The sequence below is a fragment of the Lepidochelys kempii genome, chromosome 1, assembly GCF_965140265.1.
Source record: "Lepidochelys kempii isolate rLepKem1 chromosome 1, rLepKem1.hap2, whole genome shotgun sequence".
Taxonomy (NCBI): Eukaryota; Metazoa; Chordata; order Testudines; family Cheloniidae; genus Lepidochelys; species Lepidochelys kempii.
In genome coordinates this window covers 23,839,255-23,863,940 of record NC_133256.1, presented here as the reverse complement: position 1 = coordinate 23,863,940, position 24,686 = coordinate 23,839,255, and the positions used below count along the sequence as shown (strand labels likewise).

Genomic DNA, 24,686 nt, shown 5'->3' with positions numbered 1-24,686 from the left:
GGCTTGATTCTACATTGCTTTGAGGTTTTGGATTGGACTTTAATGGGAACAGGATCAAATGCTCACGACCTGATCCAAAGCCCACTGAAATCAGTGAAAATACTCCTGTTAACTTTAATGGCCTTTGGATCAGGTCCTTATACAATATCACTGAATTTTATCCTAATATTCAGACTAATTTTTCCCTTTCTTTTTCTTACCCTATTATTCTTAGTTATGCCCCCTTTTCCCGTGCTAAATAATACTTTTCCATTCTTGTTCACACTCTGCAGATACCTGTAAATCATAAATGGTTGACATTTCTTAGAGTTATTAGGCAAAAAACAAGTAAAGTTTGTTTTAGATAACGTTTTCCTACCTGTAGAATGGCCTGCCAGGTAAACCAAGAGGATCAATAAAAGCCCTTTCTAAAAACATGAGCTGATCATTCGACGATCTTACAGCGATTGGGCTGAAAAGAAAGCAACAGAGGACTATCTTAGCCTCAGAGTACTTTGAACATGTGCATCCTGTATTAAAACTTTCACAGCTTCAGATTTACAATACATATCTAAACACAGCTTGTAGAATTTAATGAGTCTAACACCTGTGAAGCCAATCACAGAAGTCAACGGACCTATATCAATCTACACTGAGGATCTGGCACATAATGCGAAGGTTCTGTAAGGCTGTTCTTAGGTGCTAAGGAATGTGCTGTAAGAAGGAATGGATAATTAAATACTTTCTCCCAAGCTGCCCCTTATATCTGAAACTCTCTCCCAGTGTCATGTTCAAGACAACCACTCCCTCGCCATACAATTCTTGTTTAATACTCATTTCTTCCATGAAGCCTGTCAAAGTCAAGCAACTTCAGTAAAAATGCAGGTATTTTTATATGTAAAAAACCTCTGCATTTTTTAAAAAAGGAACTTTGCAATGTTAGAATAATTTTTGGGCTGGTCCTTGAATTGTGTTGCCTGAATTGTTCTGTGTGCTTGTTTAAATGTAAGTTTGTAGGAGCAGAGATTATGTGTACCTGTGTGTTTTGTACAGCGCCAAGCACTCCACTGATGCGTGACAAATAATAAATAATGTATTTACCAATGGGACTGGAAACCCGTGTACAGTGTGACATACTGCTGAGCTTTGCAGCAGAATCACTAGGGCAAAATCTCAGCTCCATTAGTGTAAATCTGGAGTAACTCCACCGTTATCAGTTCCAAATTCACACCAGTATAAACAAAAGCAGAATTTGGTCATGGCTTAAGTTCAACTAAAATTCTGTTAATGTAATTGCTCTTGAACTGAGGTATCCCATTTGATATTGTGTTGGAACATTCAACAACACATAGAAAACTATTTGCCATATGGAATGATTCATAATTATAATAATTAGCGTTCTGATCTTAAAAAAAGACACCAAGCATTTTTTTTAAAAATGCTGAAACAAAGTTTAGGTAGAGTTCATTGGTTTGTACTGATGTATTTCAGTGATTCAGAAAAAAAACAAAAACCAACCAACCAGCTAAATAAAAACAATCCAGCCATTTACAAAGGGTGAATCTTAAAGTGTAAGCCTTATAACTGATAACTAACAGAAATTCATGTTCCTAGGGTTAGGGAGAGGTGCTACAAAAATCAAAATAAGAAAGAAAAGAGAGAACTAAGAAAGCCGCAACATTTTTATGTGCAAATGGGATGTAAAAGAAACAGCTGACCAATTACACCCAGCTTTAATATTGGGCCCAGATCCTCAGCGGGCATACATCAGCATGCTGCGTTGAAATCAGCAGCCTTTTAGAGTTAGTATCTTGCATCTTTAGCCCTGTGAGCAGTCCTGGTACTAAAGAGATGATAATCACACAAATTCGTATAAATAAGTCAAATGCTGTAATTTATTTAAATTCAGAACAGCCACCATTAAAAGGCCAACAACTATCTATTCTGGATCTGCTTCTCATTTGCAGTAAGGCCCCGTTTCACCACTCTGGCTGTGGGTCAGAAAATGAGACCATGAGTGGCAGAAAGGGACATTAGTGTAAACGAGAATCTGGCACTATAAGTGTAACAGAAGACTTTAACGGTGACCTGATTATTATAACCCTTAAAGGGACATAATTGGTACAACCCTCACGCCCATTAGTGGGCACTTGTTAATGAGATAGTTTATATAAGTGCTCATAGCATGAGTGAAGGCTGCCCCATTAGGCCTGACAAATTTAACTATTTGGATGGCTAAGGAACCTGTAGAACTTACTTATTGATGTCTACTTGCTGCAGTCTCCTGTGAAAGTCAATGGCAGCTTCTGTAAAATTCTTTGCAGCAGAAAAGAGAGAGTCTGCAGAGATGGGGAAGGAAGAGCTTAACCTTGAGTTCTGTTTAGCTTTTGGCAATGAACCAACATGTTAATTCTCATAGCACAAATGGCAAACTGAAGTGTGTGTATGTGTGTACAGTTCAGACACTCAAACAGCAAAAATGTCCTCACTATCACATGATTGCACATGCCCGCTGACAGAGCTCACATGAAGATGTGGGAGAGGTTTTGTTTTTGTGTTGGGTTATCTGAAGAATTATTTACCAAAATAAATAAGGCCTAGTCCACACACGGATTTTGTACCAGTATAATTATACCAGAACCAGTCCAAGTGTGAGCACAGTTATAAAGGTGCCTTATGCCAATATAGAGTATTTCCCTTCTTGTACAGGTGAGTCATTTTGGCACTACAAATGTATTCCTTGCATTTTATCAGCAAGAGTTTAATTGGTGCAAAGCACTGCAGTCGCTCTTATTACTTGCACTAATTTGGCTTTATGGGATGCATTGCAGCTTGGGTAGCGTATATTTGTATCTCCAAACATTGCAACCAGGAGGGGCATTGGGGTATGGAAACTGCCTGCCCAGGTGGTGACTCCTTTTCCATCCCACAGAAATGCCCATCTATGAGTCTGCAGGGTGAAATCCTGGCTCCACTGAAGATAGGCAAAGGGCAATGCAGGACAGGATTTAAGATTCCTTGGGCATGGTGCTTAATTTAAGCAGGAGACGGTTGCTGGCAGTGGGTTTTTTTTCCTGTGAGGGACCCTCAGTATTTCCAACCCCAAGAGTTCAAAAATCTTGAGTCAGCCCCCACAATCATGAGATTTTAAAACCAATCATGAGGGTTGGGTTTTTTTGAGCAATCAATCTTGTAATCACTTTGTTTTCTGGTGTTCGAGCTTTTAGGAGTAGCTTTTTCAAGATTTCTCAGCAACCATCAGGGCTAGAGACTTACTTTTTATTTCAAATGAAAGTTGAGATTTCCCCCATTGTCATGTGATGACAGCAAATGGAGCTTTGAGAAAAACACCAAATATAATGAGACCCATGATAAAAACCACAAGAATTGGCCACTCAACTTTGTAATTCATTCCCCCTGATTTGTTGAGATTAGCGTACAATTGTTGACCTTCAGGGCCACAGTGCAAAGCCCACTTATTTCTCTGGACGTCTGGCTATGGATAGTGACCTGTAGAGAATGGGGGTTTGTTTATTCATTTGCTCTGATTGTATGGTTGCATTTCGTAATGGGGGCTGGGCCTTTTGTATTATTAGAGGTTTATTTTAACTGATATTCAAAAGGGTCTAGTGCACGTGGTTGCTTTTTAAAAAAATCAAAATAAAATCATTATTTTAATTAGATTGTAATCTTCTTAGGGGCAGGGACTAGTTTTGTTCTGTTTGTACAGGACCTAGCATAATGGTTCATGACTGGGGATCCTACATGCTATCACAATACAGATAATAATAATAAGAGGAAGGGTCTGGTGGAGGGCGGTACATACCAAGCGACACACTGTATGTCATCAGTTCCATTTGATGATTCTTTGACAAATTATAGATGACTTGAGCATAGTTTCTTAAAGCCTCTGCGTAATCTCTGCAGTCAAAGGGAAGGACCACGGAGTTGGCCAGTTCAAATACCAGCCCACCTCGTACCTGTGCCACTGTCAGGTGATTCTTAAAAGTCGGATCATAAAATCTCTCCACAATCTCATAGGTCTCATAGACACTGTGGTAAACTGGGTAGCCACTGTATTTTTCCACTCTCTGAAAAAAAAAAAAAGAATGAAAAAATGTGTTACTTATAATGCTGGTTGGGACAGCTTGACTATGCTGCAAAACATTCCCTTTTGTGTGGCTGGGTCACAGCAATCCTCTTTGTTCATATTTTCAATACTCCTCTTCATAGGGGAAGACCTTGCTTAATAGACTGTGACTTGTTATCTTATTGTAATTGCGCATGTCTCTCAATGTGGACACAGAAAGAATCAAAGCCATCATGATTGTAAAAAAAATCACTTCAGCATTCAAAGCTTTCTTAGAGCAACTGGCCATAAACAATTCTGTGTCATTACCCTATCATTTACTTTGAACTAAATGCCTTTATGTTTCCGTTGGTTCATGCCAAGTTCACAGTTATTATTATCACTATGTATGAATTATTGCAGTAACATCCAGGCACCCCAGTCCTGGAGCAGGATCCCATTGTGCTAGGCTCTGTACAAACAGAGAACAAAAAAGGCAGTCCCAGACCCAAAGAGCTTATAATTGTTGAATCCCAGCTGATGGTATTCAGTGGGTTATGAGGGACAGTGATGAGATGGTGTGATGACAGACTTACCCAGTTTTTGCTGTAACGTGCTCTGCCTGAAGCAATGCCAAGCCGCTGAAAAAAGACTTCAAAGTCATTGCCAGAACCCAGCTTATTTATTCTTTTGACAAGAAAAGGGAACAAATCTTGAGTAAAGTATCTAAGTACAATTTTTAGTACGTTTCAAAGCACCATATTAATAAACTCCCCACTCCTGTCTCTTGCCTATTTCACCCCATTCCAGGGCATTCCCCACCACACTCTTCCTCCAAACATCTCCTTAACATAATCTCTGTCATTCCTGAGTCGCCTATCACCCACCATGTGCATCTCCTAGCAACTCTGCTGTTCACAGTGGGCCAGACTCATCACATGGAACTCAGTGGAGTTACTGCAAGGAAGAATTTGGCTCCAAATCCACTTCCTTATTCTCACTCACTTAGGAGCCTCTCTGACATGGAGTCTCTACTGAACCCTGGTCAATCCCTGCCTCTCATCTGACAGGTCTAGGGGAATCGACCCATCACCCAGCACCTCTTAGTCATGACTTAACAGGATCAGCATTATATGTTATGAGGGGCAATCCCTGAAGATCTGAAGGGCGATATTGCTACAAAAAGCAGCCCTGACCCATTCTCACCCAGACAAAGTGTCTTCTTTAGGCTACAGAATCTAAGGCTTTCCATGTGGTTGGCAGTAAAGGGTAGGGGATGATGCTGTATTGGCCCAATCCACCTCCCCCTAACTTCTGGGCTTTTTCCATTTGAGAAAAGATTTCTATTCCTACTCAGCTAGCTGCAGAGACCTTTACCGAGAAGATTATGGGGGGCTCTAGGGCTTGAGCTCGCCTTTCAGAGAGGCACAAAGAAAGGATGAAGTGAGAAAGATGAAAAATTGTTGATGTGACCAGACTGAAGAAAACCATACAAAACAAAACACCAGCTCCAAAAAATTCTGGCTAGTTTTACTTCCTCCAGGCACTGAATAAAATGCAGAGTCCAAGGACTGCTAAACCTATAACAATAAGGATCACTGTTTCTTTTCACACACTAGTTATGCTTTCTCGGAAAAAAGACTAAAATGACAATAAAATGCTGCTTCCTACTTCTAAACATAGAACACTTACACTTAGCTCTGACTTCAACCCCAGATGGGCTATGTTGTAATTGACACCATACCCACAAATATTTTGGAAGCAGATAATCCCATTTTAGCTGTGGTTTCCTAGGGAGTTAGACGCATCCTGGAACCTATGAGGAATCGTGTGACTAAAGCCCTGCTATACTGACAATTTACTCTGTCATATGTAATTCCTCCAATTCTGAGTATGGGGACAGATCCACAGCTGGTGTAAATTATCGCAAGTCCATGGATCTTTGACAATTACACCAGTTCTGAGGATCTGCCCCACTATTTCTTTTAAGAGTTCAGCTTTCCATGTGGCTAAAAATACAAAGAAAACCTATTTTGCAACCTACACTAACTTCTGCACATACCCTTTGTCACTTACCTGGGGACATCTTTATATTCTGTTGACGGGTTTTTTTCATACCAGCTCTCATAAAGCGATTTGCCTTTAAACCCCTCATCTGGGCTTGGTATCTAGAAAAATACATTAAAAAAAAAAGACAGAGAGATACAAGTTTAAGTCTTATTGAGCAACAAATTCACAACCAGATATGACATAAAGTCGACTACTTAGAACAATGACTAAGCCACTGACTCAGGTACCATGAGCAAATCACTCAGCCTTTCTGTGCTACTTTCTACTAATTTGAAAAAAAGGTGTAAAAATAGTTACCTATCTCACAACAGTGCAGTGAGTCTTAATTATTGTTTGTGCTGTAGTTTGTGGTGCTCAGATGACAGGTGCTATAGACACACAAATATTAATAATAATTAAGCTGATGTCACGCCTCTATTTTTAGTTTGTCCTCTGATTTACTCGGCAGTTTCAACAGCTATAGGTATTTTTTTCCCTCAAGGATTGCTACATTTTTATTTCTTTGTTTAAGGAATTACTCAACAATAATAATCAGCACCGAAAAGGTATTTGCATTTACCTCTTTAGGTCAAGTTCAAGATTCTTCATGAAGTAATGTTGTGAAAGCATTTTGTCACGTATTGGCCCAGGATAGGGGTGGTGTAAGTCTAGTATTGCTCAGACATTAGCAACCAATAGGTTGTGGTATCACTAGGCCTAATCCTGTGTACTTTGCTACTGGTACACAGTTTGAGTATGGGTTATGGAATCAGGTTCATTGTTAGGTATTGGGCCAACAGATTCAAAAGTGTTCTGGGTGCTCAATCTGAGATGCCTTTGGTCTGATTGGTAGAAGTGCTGAACACGTACAGTTTCCACTGGCTTTAGTGGAAGCTGTGGGTGATCCACATCAATGAAATTTAGACCAGAACTATCTCAAGTTGGGCACCCGAAAACTGTGGCACCCACTGTAAGTAGGCTCTTTTGAAAATCTGGGCCACTGTCTTTCAGTTGTCAGCAATGACTATGTTGATTTGTGTGATGACATAGACAAACCCCACACTGGCCTGGAAAGGGTTAATGAACTGCTGTGGGCTCAGTCAGCCCTGCCCCGCTACACCTTGGAGGGAGAGGCTCAAAGGGGAGAACCCAACCTATGTGGGAACTGGATGGGAGGGAGAGCGGACTTCCTGCTCCCACTCTGTGAGAGAGGCCTGGCTGGGGCCAGGGACTGACCAGAGACTGTGCCTGGGACCAGGGACCGACCAGAGACTGTGCCTGGGACCAGAGACTGACCAGAGACTGTGCCTGGGACCAGGGACCGACCAGAGACTGTGCCAGTATGAGGGCAGGTAGCTCTGATGTGGGACTATTATTCTGATTTACTACCAGTGACTTGCTGAGTAAGATTGCTGCAGGGGGTGTCCTTCATGAGGGGATTGACAGCCAAATAAAACCCTTTATCTTTGCACCCAACTGGAGACATAGCCGTAGGTTGTTGCGAGACCAGGAGCAACCTGGTCACAAGCTGATTTTCCCCTTGCGCTACCTGCCAAGATGTGGCATATTAAATGAGAGATTCTTGGTCTAAAAGGGCAGATGGACATTCTACATGTAGAAGTCCAACCAAGTATTCCTAAATGGACATCTTGAGTTACAGATGAATAGAAAATACCAGATTAAAAAATCAATGTGGACCAGACTGGAATATCCTTACTTGTGATGCGTAGCACCTTACAGCACAAGTCATTGGGACTATTTAGGGAATAAAGTCACCGTTCTTATTTTTGTACAAATCTAAATAAGTATATGAAAGAACATAAACATAAGAACGACCACACTGGATCAGACCAAGGATCCCTCTAGCCTAGTATCCTGCCTCCTGACAGCAGCTAGTGCCAGATGCTTCAGAGGGAATGAACAGAACAGGGCAATTTTTGAGTGATCCATCCCGTTGTCCAGTCCCAGCTTCTGCAAGTAAGAGGTTTAGGGACACCTGGAGCATTGGGTTGCATCCCTGACCATCTTGGCTACTAGCCATTGATGGACCCATCCTCCATAAACTTACCTAATTCCTTTTTGAACCCAGTTATACTTTTGGCCTTCACAATATCCCCAGGCAATGAATTCTACAAGATGACTCTGTGATGTATGAAGAAATACTTCCTTTTGTTTGTTTTAACCCTGCTGCCTATTAATTTCATTGGGTGACCCCTGCTTCTTGTGTTATGTGAAGGGATAAATAACACTTCCTTATTCATAGAATCATAGAATATCAGGGTTGGAAGGGACCTCAGGAGGTCATCTAGTCCAACCCCCTGCTCAAAGCAGGACCAATCCCCAACTAAACCATCCCAGCCAGGGCTTTGTCAAGCCTGACCTTAAAAACTTCTAAGGAAGGAGATTCCACCACCTCCCTAGGTAACACATTCCAGTGTTTCACCACCCTCCTAGTGAAGAAGTTTTTCCTAATATCCAACCTAAACCTCCCGCACTGCAACTTGAGACCGTTATTCCTTGTTCTGTCATCAGCTACCACTGAGAACAGTTTAGATCCATCCTCTTTGGAACCCCCTTTCAGGTAGTTGAAAGCAGCTATCAAATCCCCCCTCATTCTTCTCTTCTGCAGACTAAACAATCCCAGTTCCCTCAGCCTCTCCTCATAACTCATGTGTTCCAGTCCCCTAATCATTTTTGTTGCCCTCCGCTGGGCAACAATTTTTCCTCTTTCCAATTTTTCCACATCCTTCTTGTAGTGTGGGGCCCAAAACTGGACACAGTACTCCAGATGAGGCCTCACCAATGTCGAATAGAGGGGAACGATCATGTCCCTCGATCTGCTGGCAGTATTCACTTTCTTCACACTATTCATGATTTTATAGACCTCAATCATATACCCCCTTAGTTGCCTCTTTTCCAAGCTGAATAGTGCCACTCGTTTTAATCTCTCCTTGTACAGAAGTTATTCCATACCCTTGATAATTTCTGTTGTCCTTTCTATATCTTTTCCAATTCTACTATATCTTTTTTGAGGTGTGGCAACAGAACTGTACACAGTATTCAAGGTGTGGGCGTACCATGGACTAATATAGTGGCATTATGATATTTTCTGTTTTATTATCTATCCCTTTCCTAATGGTTCCTAACACTCTGTTAGCCTTTTTGACTTCTGCTGCACAAAGAGAGATGTTTTCAGAAAAGTATCCACAATGACTCCTAGATCTCTTTCTTGAGGGGTAATAGTTAATTTAGACCCCATCACTGAATACGTATAGTTGGGATTATTTTTTCCCATGTGCATTACTTTGCACTTATCAACATTGGATTTTATCTGCCATTTTGTTGCTCCTTCACCCAATTTAGTGAGATCTCTTTATAACTCTTTGCAGTCAGCTTTGGACTTAACTATCTTGAGTACTCTGTATCATTTGCAACTTTGCCCACTCGCTGTTCACCCCCTTTTCCAGATCATTTATGAATATGTTGTACAGCACTGGTCCCTATACAGATCCTTTTTTGCGCGGGGGATGGAGGGGCATTATTTGTGTCTCTCCATTGTGAAAATTGACAATTTGCTCCTACCCTTTGTTTCCTATCTTTTAACCAGTTACTGATCCATGAGAAGACCTTCCCTTTTATCCCATGACTGCTGAATTTTCTTAAGAGCCTTTGGTGAGGAACCTTATCAAAGGCTTTCTGAAAGTTCAAATAAACTATATCCACTGGATCACCCTTGTCAACATGCTTGTTGACACACTCACAAAATTCTAATAGATTGGTGAGGCATGATTTCTCTAAAAAGCCATGCTGAATTTTCCCCAACATATTCTGTTTATCTATGTGTCTAATAATTCTGTTCTTTATTATAGTTTCATCCAATTTTCCTGGTACTGAAGTTAGGCTTACCAACCTGTAACTACCAGGATTGCCTATGGAGCCTTTTTTAAAAAATTGGCATTACATTAGCTAACTGTCTTCAGGTACAGAGGCTGAGTTAAATGATAGGTTACTAGTTAGTAGTTCCGCAATTTTATCTTTGAATTTCTTCAGAACTCTTGGGAGAATACCACTTGGTCCTGATGAATTATTACTGTTTAACTTATCAATTTGTTCTAAAACTTCCTCTACTGAGACCTCAATCTGGGACAGAATAAGAGGATCACAGTCTGGCCCTATGAATATATGCTAGGTGAAATTAAAATTGGACATGTTAGAATCATAGAAGTGTAGGACTGGAAGGGACCTCAATAGGTCATCTAGTCCAGCCCCTTGCACTCAAGACAGGACCACATAATAACTACAGCATTCCTGACAGGTGTTTGTTTAAACTGTCTTCAAAACCTCCAATGATGGAGATTCCACAGCCTCCCTAGGCAATTTGTTCCAGTACTTAACTACCTTGACAGTTAGACTTTTTTTTTTTTTTTGACTGTCCACCTTAAACCTCCTCAGTGGCAATTTAAGCCCATTGCTTCTTGTCCTATCCTCAGAGGTTAATGAGAACAATTTTTCACCCTCCTCCTAGTAACAATCTTTTATGTATTTGAAAACTGTTGTTATGTCCCCTCTCAGTCTTCTCTTCTCCAGACAAAACAAACCCAATTTTTTCAACCTCATAAATCTTGTTTTCGACATTTGGCTTTAATGTTGGCCATATCTGTCACACTGTGTTTAATGCAGCAGGCTGGAATGCCTTGAAAAGTCTTAGTGCTTAGGAAAAGTACCAGAATAGACAGATTTCACAGCACGCATGGCTGCAAAATAATTGCTGCAACTTATCTGGCATGGCTATTTGCGGGGAAGAGAGGAACGTTTAATATATATATTGATCAAAGGTGTATATAAAACCTTTATTTACTCATTAGAAACTGAAATGTCATTATACTGTAGCATGCCACTGAAATTTTGAAGTTTAGCAGAATTACTTCGCAGAAGGGAAAACCTGTTCACATTAGCTGTTACTGCTGTAAATCATTCTTATAACTAGATAAGTCATGGTCTACAGATTGAAACTCTTCTAATAACGTTTCACACAAAATATTGTTAACTTGGAATAAAGGTTGCACAAGTGCATTTTTGTTTAATACAGTCATTAAAAATCAAGGAAATCCCCAGTTCAACCAACCCTAACATCCACACCAAGCTCTGTTCAAAGGTTTTACCTGCCAAACATTGTAACAGTCAAACACAGGCATCTCCACAACAAACTCCCTTTCACTTTCAACAAATGACCACCCAATTAGTACACATCCAATTCCTCACCAGTCACACTCAAGCTGCATTCAGCCAGTAAACTGTGGGACTTGAATTATATTGTGATAGTGTCTTCCAGGTGGCCTAGTGGCTAGATTGCTGGCCTTTTGGTCTGTAAGGCTGTGGGGTAGGGGGACCCAGACCCGCCCTCTCTACCAGGCCCCAGTCCAGGACCCTGTGCAGATCAACCCCTAAACAGGGGAGATGGGGTCTCCCTCCCAGCGGGAAGTCAAGACCCATTTCCCCGGGCTACTTCATACAAGTCTCTTCAATTTGGGGCGTGGCCCCGCTAGTCCAGTTGCCCCAAGTGCTGGAGCTTATTTGCAGCCTCTCCTTGGCAAGGGAGCCCTTACTTGGCACAAGTGGCTGCGCTGGCTGGCAGGTCACTAATCTATCCCTTTGGGCAGGCAGGCAGACAGAGCACTCCTGCTCCTAGCCAGTCAGCCTCCAGTTGAGCCAGGCTCCCTTCTTTTCTCCCCCTCCAGAAAAGCCTTGGCTGTAGGTCTAGTGGGGTGGGGCTAGCTGAACCCAAAGGTTTTATTTAACCCCTGCTGTGCCGAACACCAGTTTCTCTGCTCCCTCACACACATTTTAAGGGAAAAACTCAACATAACCTTAACTATGGCGTCACTACTGACCCCTCCATAGTACCAGTATATAAGAAATGTGAATGGGTGACATTATTAAACTGAACTCTTGATGGCCAAATACTACTCTCATGACATCTGGTCAACCACACTGGTGGCACTGAGGTAAATGAGAGTGGAATATGACCATTGAGGCCTAACTATTTGATGATGCCCATAACAGATTTTACTACTATCAACAGAAGCCCTGACAACTGTGCAGAATTTTGGCCTAAGTCTGTTTGTAATGAGAACAGTTTCACATCCAGTACAATAACCAGCTCCTATGGGTAGTTACTGTTGCTACATCAGTTGATATTTTAGTGTATCTTTACCTCTTTCGTCAAGCTGTACACCAGGCTGTACATCAGCGGAGTACAATCAATTCTCAGAGTGTAGTTTCCTGAAAGACAGGGTCAGCGTTTACAATAGAAAACCAAGTCTACTCTGTGTTTTTGTGGAGGGAGGAGACATGTCTGTAATAAGAGGAGACACCAGGAGGAAAAGCAGGATCTCCAAAGTAGATCGGGCTGCCAGTTGTAGGCTGCTCAGTGCATTCACACTGGCTTAGGATTTGGGCTAAATTGTGCTTCAGCTAGCACAATAGCTCAGGGGTCCTGCCTTACACCCCGTGCTCACTACCCATATCACGGGTAGCCACACGGGAGGGGAAGCTGACTCTACAGAGCTACTGGGAGGGATGTATAGCAGGTAGGTCCTTGGTTCTACCCCCATCTCTCCTTCCTCCCCCCAACACCATGTGTCAGATACTGTAGTTCTATGCCCAGCATAATATACTTCCTCCCCGAAGCAAGAGGGTAATTGTAACTCTGGGTCACCATCTCCCTCCCAAGCTGCTCACGGGCCAACGCAACAATGCACTTTTCTCAGGGCCCATGGCAAAGCCAGCACTGAGCCTCAAGTGAAGTTGTCTCAATTTTATCTACCTCCCACCTGCCACTGCCATAGAAACACAAGTATACACCTTCAACTGAGGAATCGGCATTGATATACGCCACCCCACGGGCTTGTAATAGTTTGGCATTTTCCTGTGGTGGGGGGAAAAAAAAACAAGTTGATTAACTTTTCCCCTCAAAATAACACTGTAAATTTTGCGATGTAGAATCTTGCAGCATTCCAAACTACCACAATCCAGTCCATATGGTACTTTTGGACTCACACGTCAGTCTTGACTCCCAGAGCACATGAATCAGTTTCTTTCAGAGCAAGGAGAACTGCACACAAGAGTTTCTGGATAAGTATTTAAAGGTGAGATTTGGGGCCCATTCCAACTAAACACAAGGTTTTGTTTAGTTAAATGGAGCAGATGCTCTGAACTACTATAGACGGCACCTCATGCCTTCTTTACGGTTAGGAACATATGAATGGCCGTACTGGATCAAACCACCTAGTTCAATATCTCATCATCTACACTGGCCATTAACAACTGCTTCAGGGAAAGTGCAAGAAATACTGCCATACACAGTTACGGGATAATCTGTCACCAAGGGAAATATCCTCCTAATCCCATTAGTCAGAGGTTTGCTTATGCCATAAATCTTGCAGTTATTTATATGCCTTCCAAAATTCTTTGCTGCTTTAATATTTACTATTACAGCTCTGCATCTGAATCTGCTAAACTTCTGGAGTCAACAGCTTCATGTCGGAATGAGTTCCACAGGCTAACTGTGTGCTATATGAAAATAAGTCATTCTATCAGTTTTGAATTTCCCACCTTTCAGTTACATTGAATGTCCCTTTGTTCTGGTGTTATGAGAAAGGGAGAACAGAAGTTCCCAATCTACCTTTTCTAGATCATTCATTATTTTGTGAACTTTTCTGACTTATAATTACCATGCCATCCAAGAGAAAACAAGGAGATTTTGCAGTAAGGAAAATTGTGGATGATAAAACAGCAAGCCAGTCATACTTCACATGCTGAAAAGAAGCTTCAGTGCAAGATTTATGGGCCTTCTTTGGAATGATTTGAGTTAGAATAGCCTTTAGCTTGACCTTGTGGGTGCTTTTAAAGTCAATGAACTAGTGTCTTCCTCTAAGTGGTTGTACAGAGACATGGTACCCTTGATTCTGAATATTATTAATGCAGATGGATTTATGACACGGGTATTCACAATCTCAGTACGAATCAGAAAGTACCTAGGGCAGCAACCAGAACAACAGATCTGATTCTGATCTCGTTTACTTCAGTGTAAATCTCAAGCAGCTCCATGGAAATCAATGGAATGACACCCATTTAAAATTGGTTTGAGAGGAGAATCAAGCCCAATATCTCCAACTTGCTGGGTCACTACTTGCAAGTATAGGTTGGTATAGTCTCAGACACACTTTGTTTTGGGATGTAGCATTGTTACTTTGGTCATACTGTGGGTAGCACAAGTGGCCTCTTCAGATGAAATTCACATTGAGGTTGCTCATTGCTAAAGCCGAGAATAATTTACTGTATTCCTGGGGAAGGGTTATTACTAGGGCCCTACCAAATTCACGGTCATGAGAAAAGTGTCACGGACCGTGAAATCTGATTCCCCCACCCCCACCCCATGAAATCTGGTCTTTTGTGTGCTTTTACCCTATACTATACAGATTTCACGGGGGAGACCAGCATTTCTCAAGTCAGGGGTCCTGACCCAAAAGGCAGTTGCGGGGGGGCTGCAAGTTTATTTTAGGGCGGTCATGGTATTGCCATCCTTACTTCCATGCTGCCTTCAGAGCTGGGTGGCAGAAGAGCAGTAGCTGTTGGCCAGGCGTCCAGCTCTGACAGCAGCACCCCGCCAGCAGCAACAGAGAAGCAAGGGTGGCAATATGATACCAGGCCATCCTTACTTCTGCGCTGCTGCTGCTGGCCGCAGCTCTGCCTTCAGAGCTGGGCTCCCGGCCAGCAGCCGCCGCTCTCCAGCTGCCCAGCTCCGCAGGCAGCGCTGCCGCCAGCAGCCGCGCAGAAGTAACAGTAGCAATACCACAACCTCCCCCTATAACCACCTTGTGACAACCCCCCAACTCCTTTTTGGGTCAGGACCCCTACAATTACAACACCTTGAAATTTCAGATTTAAATAGCTGAAATCATGACATTTACGATTTTTAAAATCCTATGACCATGACATTGACCAAAACGGACCCAGAATTTGGTAGGGCCCTAGTTATTACTTGAATGTTGCGGGACTGTTTTTTGGTATTTAGCAATACAACCTTGAACACTCTCTCATGTGTTTGTGTGTATATGAACATGCCTCACTGCAGCAGGTTCCAAAAGTGGGGGAAAGATCTACCATTGTGCAGAACTCTCTTGGATCACTTATTCTTGATTTACCTCAGCCCACTCTGTAGATCCCAGCAAGCCAAATTCCTCCGCATCCCAGCTTGCAAAGATCATTGTTCTTCTGGGCCTCCATCCTACAATAATAAAAGATTTAAAGCAACAGGAGAATTACTCCAGAGAAATACACTGTGAGTGTATATCAAACTGAGAATAAATCATACCATGAGTAACAACAGTTTGGATCTCAGCTGCAAGAATGATGTGTGGTGTAAAAGGCACACTTGGGGAATCTACCCCAAAATCTTTTGTAATTTTACTCATAGTTTGCAGTATTATGCCTGATACAGACCTTTGTCTTTGCTCAGTACCTGAGGTGATTGGCATTTTCCTAAATTCAACATTTTGGTAAATAACCGGGGAAGAACTTTTGCAAAAGTGTTTTGATTTTTTACAACCAGCTCCGTTCAGTACAGACACTAAATTACTGTCCTCTTTCATTTAAATATACATCTTAGTACTTGTTCCACGTCTAGGGTCATAAAGGCTTTCCCTGACCCCCCTTCTTCCCAAACACCAACTCTCAAATATCGAGAAATCCCCTGTGTGGTTTTGATAGATCCACCTCTAAACAATAATCTTTCGCTCTAAAAAGCTTTGCATGTGACTTGAAGCCATGGTAATCTGGAGCAGGATATATTGCAATGTGTTTTTATCTGTGTCTACTTTATCCAAGCTCTCCTTCATGCCACTGCTATTACTCCCGTTCCTGGTTGGCTTCACTAAACATTGTTTCCTATTACGTTCGGTAACTAGGCAGTGAAGGAAACAAAATTAACCTCTAACAGGTTTTAAATGCTGTGGTTGGGCAAAGAAAGCTACTGGAGCACAGTGTTCCGGTTATGTCAGGACCTCTGTCTCCAGGATTTCCAACTCAATAAAAGAAGACTCCACTTGTTCTGGCAGTTGACTTTTAATGGTGTTGACATTCCTCACCACCCTTAAGTATATTAGGAACCTTGTATTTTTAAACTTGTTCTCCTATTAATTTTTCACTGTGTATCCTGTACGTATTCCGGGTCCCATTCACACTGGTTTAACACTTAACTGATCTGGAAGCTATAAATGTTGTCTTCTCAGATTCTTGCTTACTCTCTTATGGCACAGTTCCATAGATTTTTAAGGCCAGGTGGTGCTACTACATGATCTAGTCTGACTTCTTCTGTGTCACAGACTGTAGAATTTTAACCAGTTACCCCGTACATCATATTTACTTCCCAATCTTCCACACGCTGCCTGATTTTCTTCCCCAGATGAAACCTTCCATACCCATCACCATCTTGGAAACCAAGGGTGTCATAACATCAATAATTTGATTAACTCATTATAGTTAAGATAACAGTGATTAGCAGCTGCAAAGCACTGTAAAGATGAAAACTGCTATACAAGAGTTCAGTAATTTCTATAATTACATACTGTAAATCCTTGCCAAAGCAAATTTACCACACTATGAATGAAAGAGGCACGTAGGCCAAGATCCACGAACGGACTTAGGAATTGCAACGTAGAGCACGTCTGTCGGCTCAGACTCCTCCACGCAACTTAGGCTGCTGAATGCCTAACGCCCCTGGTTCGTGAATTGTTCTGGGGCTTAGGCGGGAGATACAGATTCGGGCACCTAAAATGAGGCTGCAGTGTGCATGCTCACAAGCAAAAATGTAGGCCCTGAGCAAATTTAGGCACCTACGTGGTTAGGCGGAAGCCAAGCCGCATTTTGTGGATTGCAATGATGCCTAAAAATGGGACTTAGATGCCTATATATCTTCATGGATCACACCTTTGGATACCATCATTATAGGGACTTTGAAATATCTACAATAGATAACTGAAGAGTTGACAGCAAATTCCAAATATGAAGGACTGTGGCCTTGATTTAGCAGAGCACTTAAGCCTGTATTTAACTTAAATCAACTGGGAGCAGAAATTTGACCCTTAGTTTAAGAAAAATCTTTAAATGGTTCTGTTTGCTTTATTCTTTAGTCACATACCTTCCTTCTTCAATTTCCCATAACTTCTCACAATCTCATGAACCACAGCTGCCCCGCTCTGAGGATCAATTCCACCAAAGACCCAGGAGTCACGGTGGCCTCCCAGGATGACGTATCTGTCTGGAGAAATTAATCAGAGGGGTTTATTTGGAGGATCTCTTTCCTGCAGTAATAGTGTCAATGGAGAGTAGCGATGTAGTCTATGTAGGTTTGCAGGCAACAAATACATCACTTTAATAGTTTACTTCACATGTGGCAGAATGGCAGGAGCCACTGTAAATCTCTTTAGAAAAAAATTACAGGCAAGTTTGTCGCTGAACTGCAGCTGGTTTGTGGCTTATTTATATTTGCATCTGTAGAAGTTCTAAACTTAGTAGCACTTTAACTCCAAAAGATGTTTATAACAGACACCATAACAATAATTAGTTCCAACTGTAGTCTACATTTTTAAAGTTGTTGCGATTATTAACCCCTTTTTTCTGACATGCATCATTTTCCAAAATATTCATCATTTGGGCTTTTGATTTTCTATGCTGTCTTTGCCTGAAGTTTAATCAAGTCACATGAACAAGCAAACAAAAACTGTACAAACCACCAACTCTAAAATAAAACTGCACACATTTAAAAACTGTATCAAAACCAATAACCTTCTGGGTTTCTATTTATCCTCATTATTCTGTTTCAAATCCCTCCTTAAAACTTTCCTTTGCTATGACAGACACTCCATCATACACCTTATTATGGTGCATTTGATGGTCAAAACTGGCCCAGTATTTACATTTTTACATCCTGAGTGCTCTTAACTCAACAAGTTTTAAAGACACTGAAGTAGTATTTTCTTGCCCTAGGTGATAGGTACATTACAATGAGGGTTAACCAAGTCACAATGGAAGATGCAGTTGACATGATATGGCACTGAAGAAAGAATAAATCCTACTGTCTTGCTTGATGTTGTTACAATTGTGCTTCAGTCCAGAAATGGCTGTATTGTGGTTGCGGATGAAGAGATCTTACTATCCTATAAATATCTGAAAACCAGCTTAGGGGCTTTCAGATCACGTTGGATAAAAGATGCCATAATATAGTACACATAAGCCATTAAGGGGTGAAGCAATTTCATTGGCAAGAACATGAATGTCTTTTCAAACTCGTAAAGATCTAAACTTCCATTTATTATTAAATTCCCACAACTCTCTTATTAAAAAAAATCCATTAGAGAATGTACTTGCAATATTGCTTGCCTGGACGCAAATGTTTATGTCTAGGTTACGTTCCCCTTGGAAAACCAGTTTTTACAGTGAAAGTGCTGACATAACCTAAACTGTGTGAGTGCTCCTGCAGGAAATCCCCAATGTGTACAAACAGACGTGCTCACCAAGTAGAATATAGAGAAAACCCTCTTCCACGTCCTCTCTTTTTAATTACTATGCTTAATTAGGTGTATCTGCAGTTCCCTGCACCCACAGATAATTTATAAGACAAATGGCTTTACCTGGTTCTGTTGCTCCTCTGATGGTACCGATCACGTTGTAAATTCTTGTCACTTTATTGCTACTGTGAATGTGCATTTTGACCTTCCTAATGCATTGGAAAGCAAATGTAAAGAGAGAACTCATCAGATCACTTAATAAAACATTATATGCTTTAAAAATGCATAAGGTATATATTGTTTATAGTAAGAGATTAAGGGCAGAATTTTGCTCTCACTTAAACAAATGTAAATCTGGGAAAAGTCCACTGAAGTTGCACCAGCTTTATATTATTGAAATTGAGGACACAATTTGGCATTGGAAAGTTACCTAATCACATTGTTGGTGCATGACTTATATTGGTAACGTGCTATTTATATTGATTGCTGCTATGATTTATACTGGCAACAGACTAAAAGCTCTGACCTTAAAATGATGTTCTGTTAGCAGCTGATTTTTAAAGTTGGGAGGGAGAAAGGAAAACTAACATATTTTATAAATATTTTGTTAAAAATCTAGAGGTTGGTTCCTCTGTCATTTAGCCAGTGTAACTCCGGGGTAACACCACTGCAGAGAATGGAATCACAGGGGCGGGAGTCAGTGGGGCATCAGGCCCACCCAGAACATCAGGACACATTCTAAGTTGTAACATAGAATCATAGAATATCAGGGTTGGAAGGGACCTCAGGAGGTCATCTAGTCCAACGCCCAGCTCAAAGCAGGACCAATCCCCAATTAAATCATCCCAGCCAGGGCTTTGTCAAGCCTGACCTTGAAAACTTCTAAGGAAGGAGATTCTACCACCTCCCTAGGTAACGCATTCCAGTGTTTCACCACCCTCCTAGTCAAAAAGTTTTTCCTAATATCCAACCTAAACCTCCCGCACTGCAACTTGAGACCATTATTCCTTGTCCTGTCCTCTTCTACCACTGAGAATAGTCTAGAACCATCCTCTCTGGAACCACCTCTCAGGTAGTTGAAAGCAGCTATCAAATGCCCCCTCATTCTTCTCTTCTGCAGACTAAACAATCCCAGTTCCCTCAGCCTCTCCTCATAAGTCATGTGTTCCAGACCCCTACCATTTTTGTTGCCCTTCGCTGGACTCTCTCCAATTTATCCACATCCTTCTTGTAGTGTGGGGCCCAAAACTGGACACAGTACTCCAGATGAGGCCTCACCAATGTCGAATAGAGGGGAACGATCACGTCCCTCGATCTGCTGGCAATGCCCCTACTTATACATCCCAAAATGCCATTGGCCTTCTTGGCAACGAGGGCACACTGCTGACTCATATCCAGCTTCTCGTCCACTGTCACCCCTAGGTCCTTTTCCGCAGAACTGAGAAAACATTTTAGAACATTCCCACTTCATCACACCCCTCCACCCAGGGCATGCCATTCCCAGCTCCCCTGGGTCCCCGGCCCCAGAGCTTTCTGGGTAAAGGTGGTGTGACGAAGTGGGACTGTTCTCAATGTTTCCTCTGAATAGTGTGGGGGCGCCTCAGCTTCCCCCAGGCAGCTCCCAAGCATCCAGGGAGTGGGGCAAGGGTGCATGACCACTGCAGAGCCCTAGAGGGCAGGCGCGTGCAGGAGTCTGGACACAGAGAACGGCCGACACCCTGCCTCCCGGCAACCGATGGCCCGGGCCCCTCCCCCCCCGCAAGGCGAGAGCCAAAGGGCTGGAGAACAAAGGAATCAGGTGACCACCCGGCCCGGGAAAGGAACAAAGCCCACGAACATGTCTTTTGTTCACTTATGTACCAGCCAACCTAAGGGGCAGCATCTGACTCTCAGTGCAGTCCTGTATTTTTTTAATCTCATTTTCCTGATGATTTGACTATAGGAGGAAGAGGAGCTCAAGTGGTTCATCTGAGGTCATTACAATAGTTCAGTCTGACTAGTTCAACATGTGGCTTCTAGCCATTGGCTGTAATTCAGTAGATCATGTGGCCTCAGTCATAGCCACCTGAAGCAAAAATGAGGCTTTCTAATGTAAGGAATAACACATTACATTAGAATTTTCAGAACAATGTACATTTGAGATTAATATCTTCCTTATTTTATATGATGCAACAAATAGTCCCAAAGCTAAAGACAGCTTAGCTCAAAATAGACGTGAGTGGAACTTTTATTGTGAGGCCTTCGACTCAGTCCTGATTGATCAGAGAGTTTGCTAAGATCTGGAAACCTTGCAAATGAATTCGAGCCCTGGATTGCTTGAACCTTGAACAATGTATGAATTTGCATCAAAACTAGGAGAAACTGAGCTGATGTTTTGCTCTGAGTTCACTTTAGCCCAGAAACAATGCCATATGCCCTGACACCAAGGAAAAACTGGCAATGACCCCCAAATGTCAAAACTTGCAGAGCTCTAGTTCAAAGATTTCACCAACTGTTGTTATATTTCCCTATCTATTAAAACTTGCTTTATGTCATGCAAAACTGACCTTGTAGAGTAACTGCTCACAAAACCAGGCCCAATGTTGTAAGACACATTCAGGCTTCCTTTCCAGCTGCTGTCTGGTGGAGCAGGTCCTCCCATGTTACTGTTATAAAAAAAATCTGTTTTTTAGTATTTGTTATTTGTGTAAGTGTAGTGCCAGTCATGGACAAAGCCTCTACTGTGCTAAGCACCGTACAAACACTGAACAAAAACCCACACACACTTACCTCAAAAAGCTTACCATCTAAGCTTTAAAACAAAAAATGTATTGAATAGGCTTCTAAAATGGAGGGGAATTCGATTGGATGATTCAAGTGATCTTTTCTTGCACCACTGGCTATGGGCTAGATCCTGGTCTCAGTTACACCCTGGTAAGTCCAAAGTAACTCCAAGTATTTGCACCAGCGGAATGACATCAGAATTGGATATACTAACTGATGCTTTGGCTATTCAATTGAAATTACATTTCAGTGATACACATGGACTTGTGATGAATGTAGTTTCTTTAGCTTCAAAACGTCCTAGGGTCTTGAAAAAACCAGACTAAGACCAGTCCTTATTCTAAATAGTGAACAATCTAAATCCCCAAACTAAGTCGCTAAAAATCAGGGCCTGCTTAGCTGCCTGTGTGAGTAGATGCCTTTGCAGCATCCAAGCCTCTTTTTTAAAATATTTAAATATTTTGCTAAGTGCTTATAAGAATTGGGGTAAGCTTCAGGGACTATGAATGTCAGAAGGTGGCCCTGATTCTGGCCCCAAATCAGCACAACACTTAAGCGTGCCCTTTATTTTAAGCATCTGTATAAATTCATCTACATTCAGCAAAGCTATTAAGCATATGCTTTATGCCCACGATGAGATTATCTATAGAAAATGCATTTGTTTTATAAATAGGAAGAACTAGGCATTCTGATCTTTCAAGGTTTACATGAAAATAAGAACCAAATGTCTATTGAGGATATATATTTCATTTATGTTTTTAAAACCAACTCTCTAGATATTTACAACTCAATTAAAGGCAAATTACTAGTTGTGCTACACTGCCAACTATTGACTGGCTCATCGATCATAAAAAGCAAGTTTCAAACTCACATCGCTTTTTTATGAACTAAGCATAAAGCTTTGTGGGAAAGTGATTTGGGAATATAGTATTCCTTAGCAGGTTGGCCTGAAATATGTGCTTATACTAGGATCAGTTCAGTGAAAGCTAGGCACAGACTGATTTTTAAACTTCATCCAAAGAGGGCCTAATTGTGCCATCTTATGCAGGTAGACAGCTCCTATTTGCTCAGGGAAAGACATGCACATACAGCTGGGGGAATAATTCAGTGCAGAAAGAATGCCTAAAATAAATGCAAAGACCAGTTATATGCAAGTTCTATGTAAACCCGAAATGGGCAATATCATGCACATTGTCTGAAATTGCCAGAAGTTTTGGATTTGTGTAGCTTTTAACATTGTATCTCAGATGGCTTAAACAGATGTAAAATCAAATATGTTGGCGTTTCCCTGTCAGAAGCTAGGAATTGTATTATGTGTTACTAGAGAAAAGAAACTATTGTATCAACAGATTAATGCCCAACTGATGTACAAAGTAGAAAAGCAAAAAGATAAATGTGTGGGATTTTCAAAAGCAGTTATGTGACTTTGGAGCCTATGTCCCATTGAAAGTCCACGGACACTAAAGTCACTTAGACACTTCTGAAATTATTTTCGAAAGAGAAGGAAGTAAAAAAAGAAGTTTATGTCGCTGATTCAAAAAAAAATTTTTTAAATGTCTTTTCATGCTTCCATTATGACAAACCAAATATCCAAGAGTTACAACTGGATGCGGGGGAAAGGGGGAGGGGGAAGGGAGCACACAACTTTACAGTAGCTCCAGGGCTCCAGAATTTTCATGTCAGCCTTGCCCATATGACCCTAATGTTCTAATTGTTCAAATACTCTTGCCAAGGTATTTGTGAATGTGATCTTTGACCTTTTTGTTCTCAACACTGAACACTAGCTTATTTCTGGCTCAAAGAAAGATTTCTGCAAGAGGGGAGGAGGGAGGCGAGAGAGAGAGAGAAAAAAACTTTTGTAGAGCAGGGAAATAGAAGAAAAAAACTAAAGAACTTGTACCAGCACACAGTGTCCCCTTCGCCACTGCTCACTAGAATGATCTCTGATGCACAACCAAGTTAGAAACTATTGTTTTAAGTTTACTGAGGCTCAGATTTCACAGATTAATTATCATAAAGCTTTTAAGACAGACAGGTCCACAGACTTTTTATACATACATTGTTCACCTTTATTGCCCTGACCCTAAATGTGCTTACCCACATGAGTCACGTTATGTGAGTAGATCCATTGAGTTCAACAGGGTTATTTATGTACATAAAGTTACTGTGTGTGTTTGCAGGATTGGGGCTTGTTAGTACAATACACAGTACCATCAGACACTGAGCACTATCATCAATATTAAATAATGTAATATTAAATAGTAATAATAATTCCGCACATCCTACCAAAATCTAAAAGCAAAAGCTGATCGTTAAACTCACCCCTCCACCTGGTCTCAGGGCGAATGAATGAACATTCTGGAGAATTATTTGACTAAACAAAGAACCTGATGGTCACTAGCTTTGACTGTGTAACTGCACACAGAGTACGACTAACCTGACAGGTTTAGTCTGGGAGCTGGCAACAAATGAGCCTTGCCTTACAAGAAGGTGATAATTTTGCTGAATGAATGAGAAATGCTAGATGAACACTGGGTCCAAGTTTTAGCTTGTTGGCATCATTTCACATTCAGCTGATTTAATACACTGTGAGAGATTGCCAGCATCTAACAATGTGGGGATGGCACACAGGTCCTTACCCATCCTCCAGACATGAGAGAAAAATGTTTCACAGGGTGAATGGTTGACTCATTTAGGGGTACCACCTCCCAAAAATAGGCGACTTGACAGCCCTGCTAATTATTACACTTGGATTACTTATTCAAATTAAGGTACATTTTATAGCTTCAGTAAAACATTTATTTATTTTGATTTATTTAAAATGCTCTGGGCACTTACCCAACATATGTTTTTTCCCTTGAGGTCCCCATAACAGCAAACAAGCTACTTTAGTAAATGTGCCAGAGGAACAGTATGAATTATTTTCTCTCCTTCTTTCAAATACCTCCATGGATTTCACAAGACATTCTTATGAAGCTTCCCCTTGTCTTCCATTTACTTACCGTAATAACTTTTCAGCATCATTGTAACCAATGGGATGGACTGGAAGTTTTGGAAGACCTACAGCCCTGGCTTCCTCATATCGATAGGTGTACTCTGGAGGTAGAAGGTTGGTGTTTATTTTATCTGACTTTTGAGAGCGATTCATACAACACATAACACAGTTCTACATAGACGTCAGGAATAATTACTCTGCTGTGCTAAAAATGAGGCCGAGATTTCTACAAGAACGCTGCTGTCTACACGACATAAATACA

The 24,686-nt window shown here is 41.4% G+C and overlaps 1 protein-coding gene across 4 annotated transcripts in view; it reads right to left on the bottom strand.

Moving 5' to 3' along the window:
• The window catches only part of LOC140908865 (glutamate carboxypeptidase 2-like), a 55,498-nt gene that overhangs the window by 5,383 nt on the left and 25,429 nt on the right, over nucleotides 1-24,686 (bottom strand). For 3 of the 4 annotated variants that reach the window (XM_073336796.1, XM_073336805.1, XM_073336788.1), the window contains 12 exons: nucleotides 24,432-24,525; nucleotides 21,213-21,311; nucleotides 18,790-18,875; nucleotides 17,298-17,417; nucleotides 15,304-15,386; nucleotides 12,962-13,025; nucleotides 12,312-12,379; nucleotides 6,125-6,216; nucleotides 4,645-4,735; nucleotides 3,806-4,070; nucleotides 2,237-2,318; nucleotides 359-451 (listed from right to left, as the gene is read on the bottom strand). In XM_073336796.1, the coding sequence (XP_073192897.1) occupies nucleotides 359-451; nucleotides 2,237-2,318; nucleotides 3,806-4,070; nucleotides 4,645-4,735; nucleotides 6,125-6,216; nucleotides 12,312-12,379; nucleotides 12,962-13,025; nucleotides 15,304-15,386; nucleotides 17,298-17,417; nucleotides 18,790-18,875; nucleotides 21,213-21,311; nucleotides 24,432-24,525 (1,237 nt within the window). Of the gene's footprint in view, nucleotides 1-358; nucleotides 452-2,236; nucleotides 2,319-3,805; nucleotides 4,071-4,644; nucleotides 4,736-6,124; nucleotides 6,217-12,311; nucleotides 12,380-12,961; nucleotides 13,026-15,303; nucleotides 15,387-17,297; nucleotides 17,418-18,789; nucleotides 18,876-21,212; nucleotides 21,312-24,431; nucleotides 24,526-24,686 lie in introns of those variants that run through there. The other variant, XM_073336814.1, reaches the window with a different exon arrangement.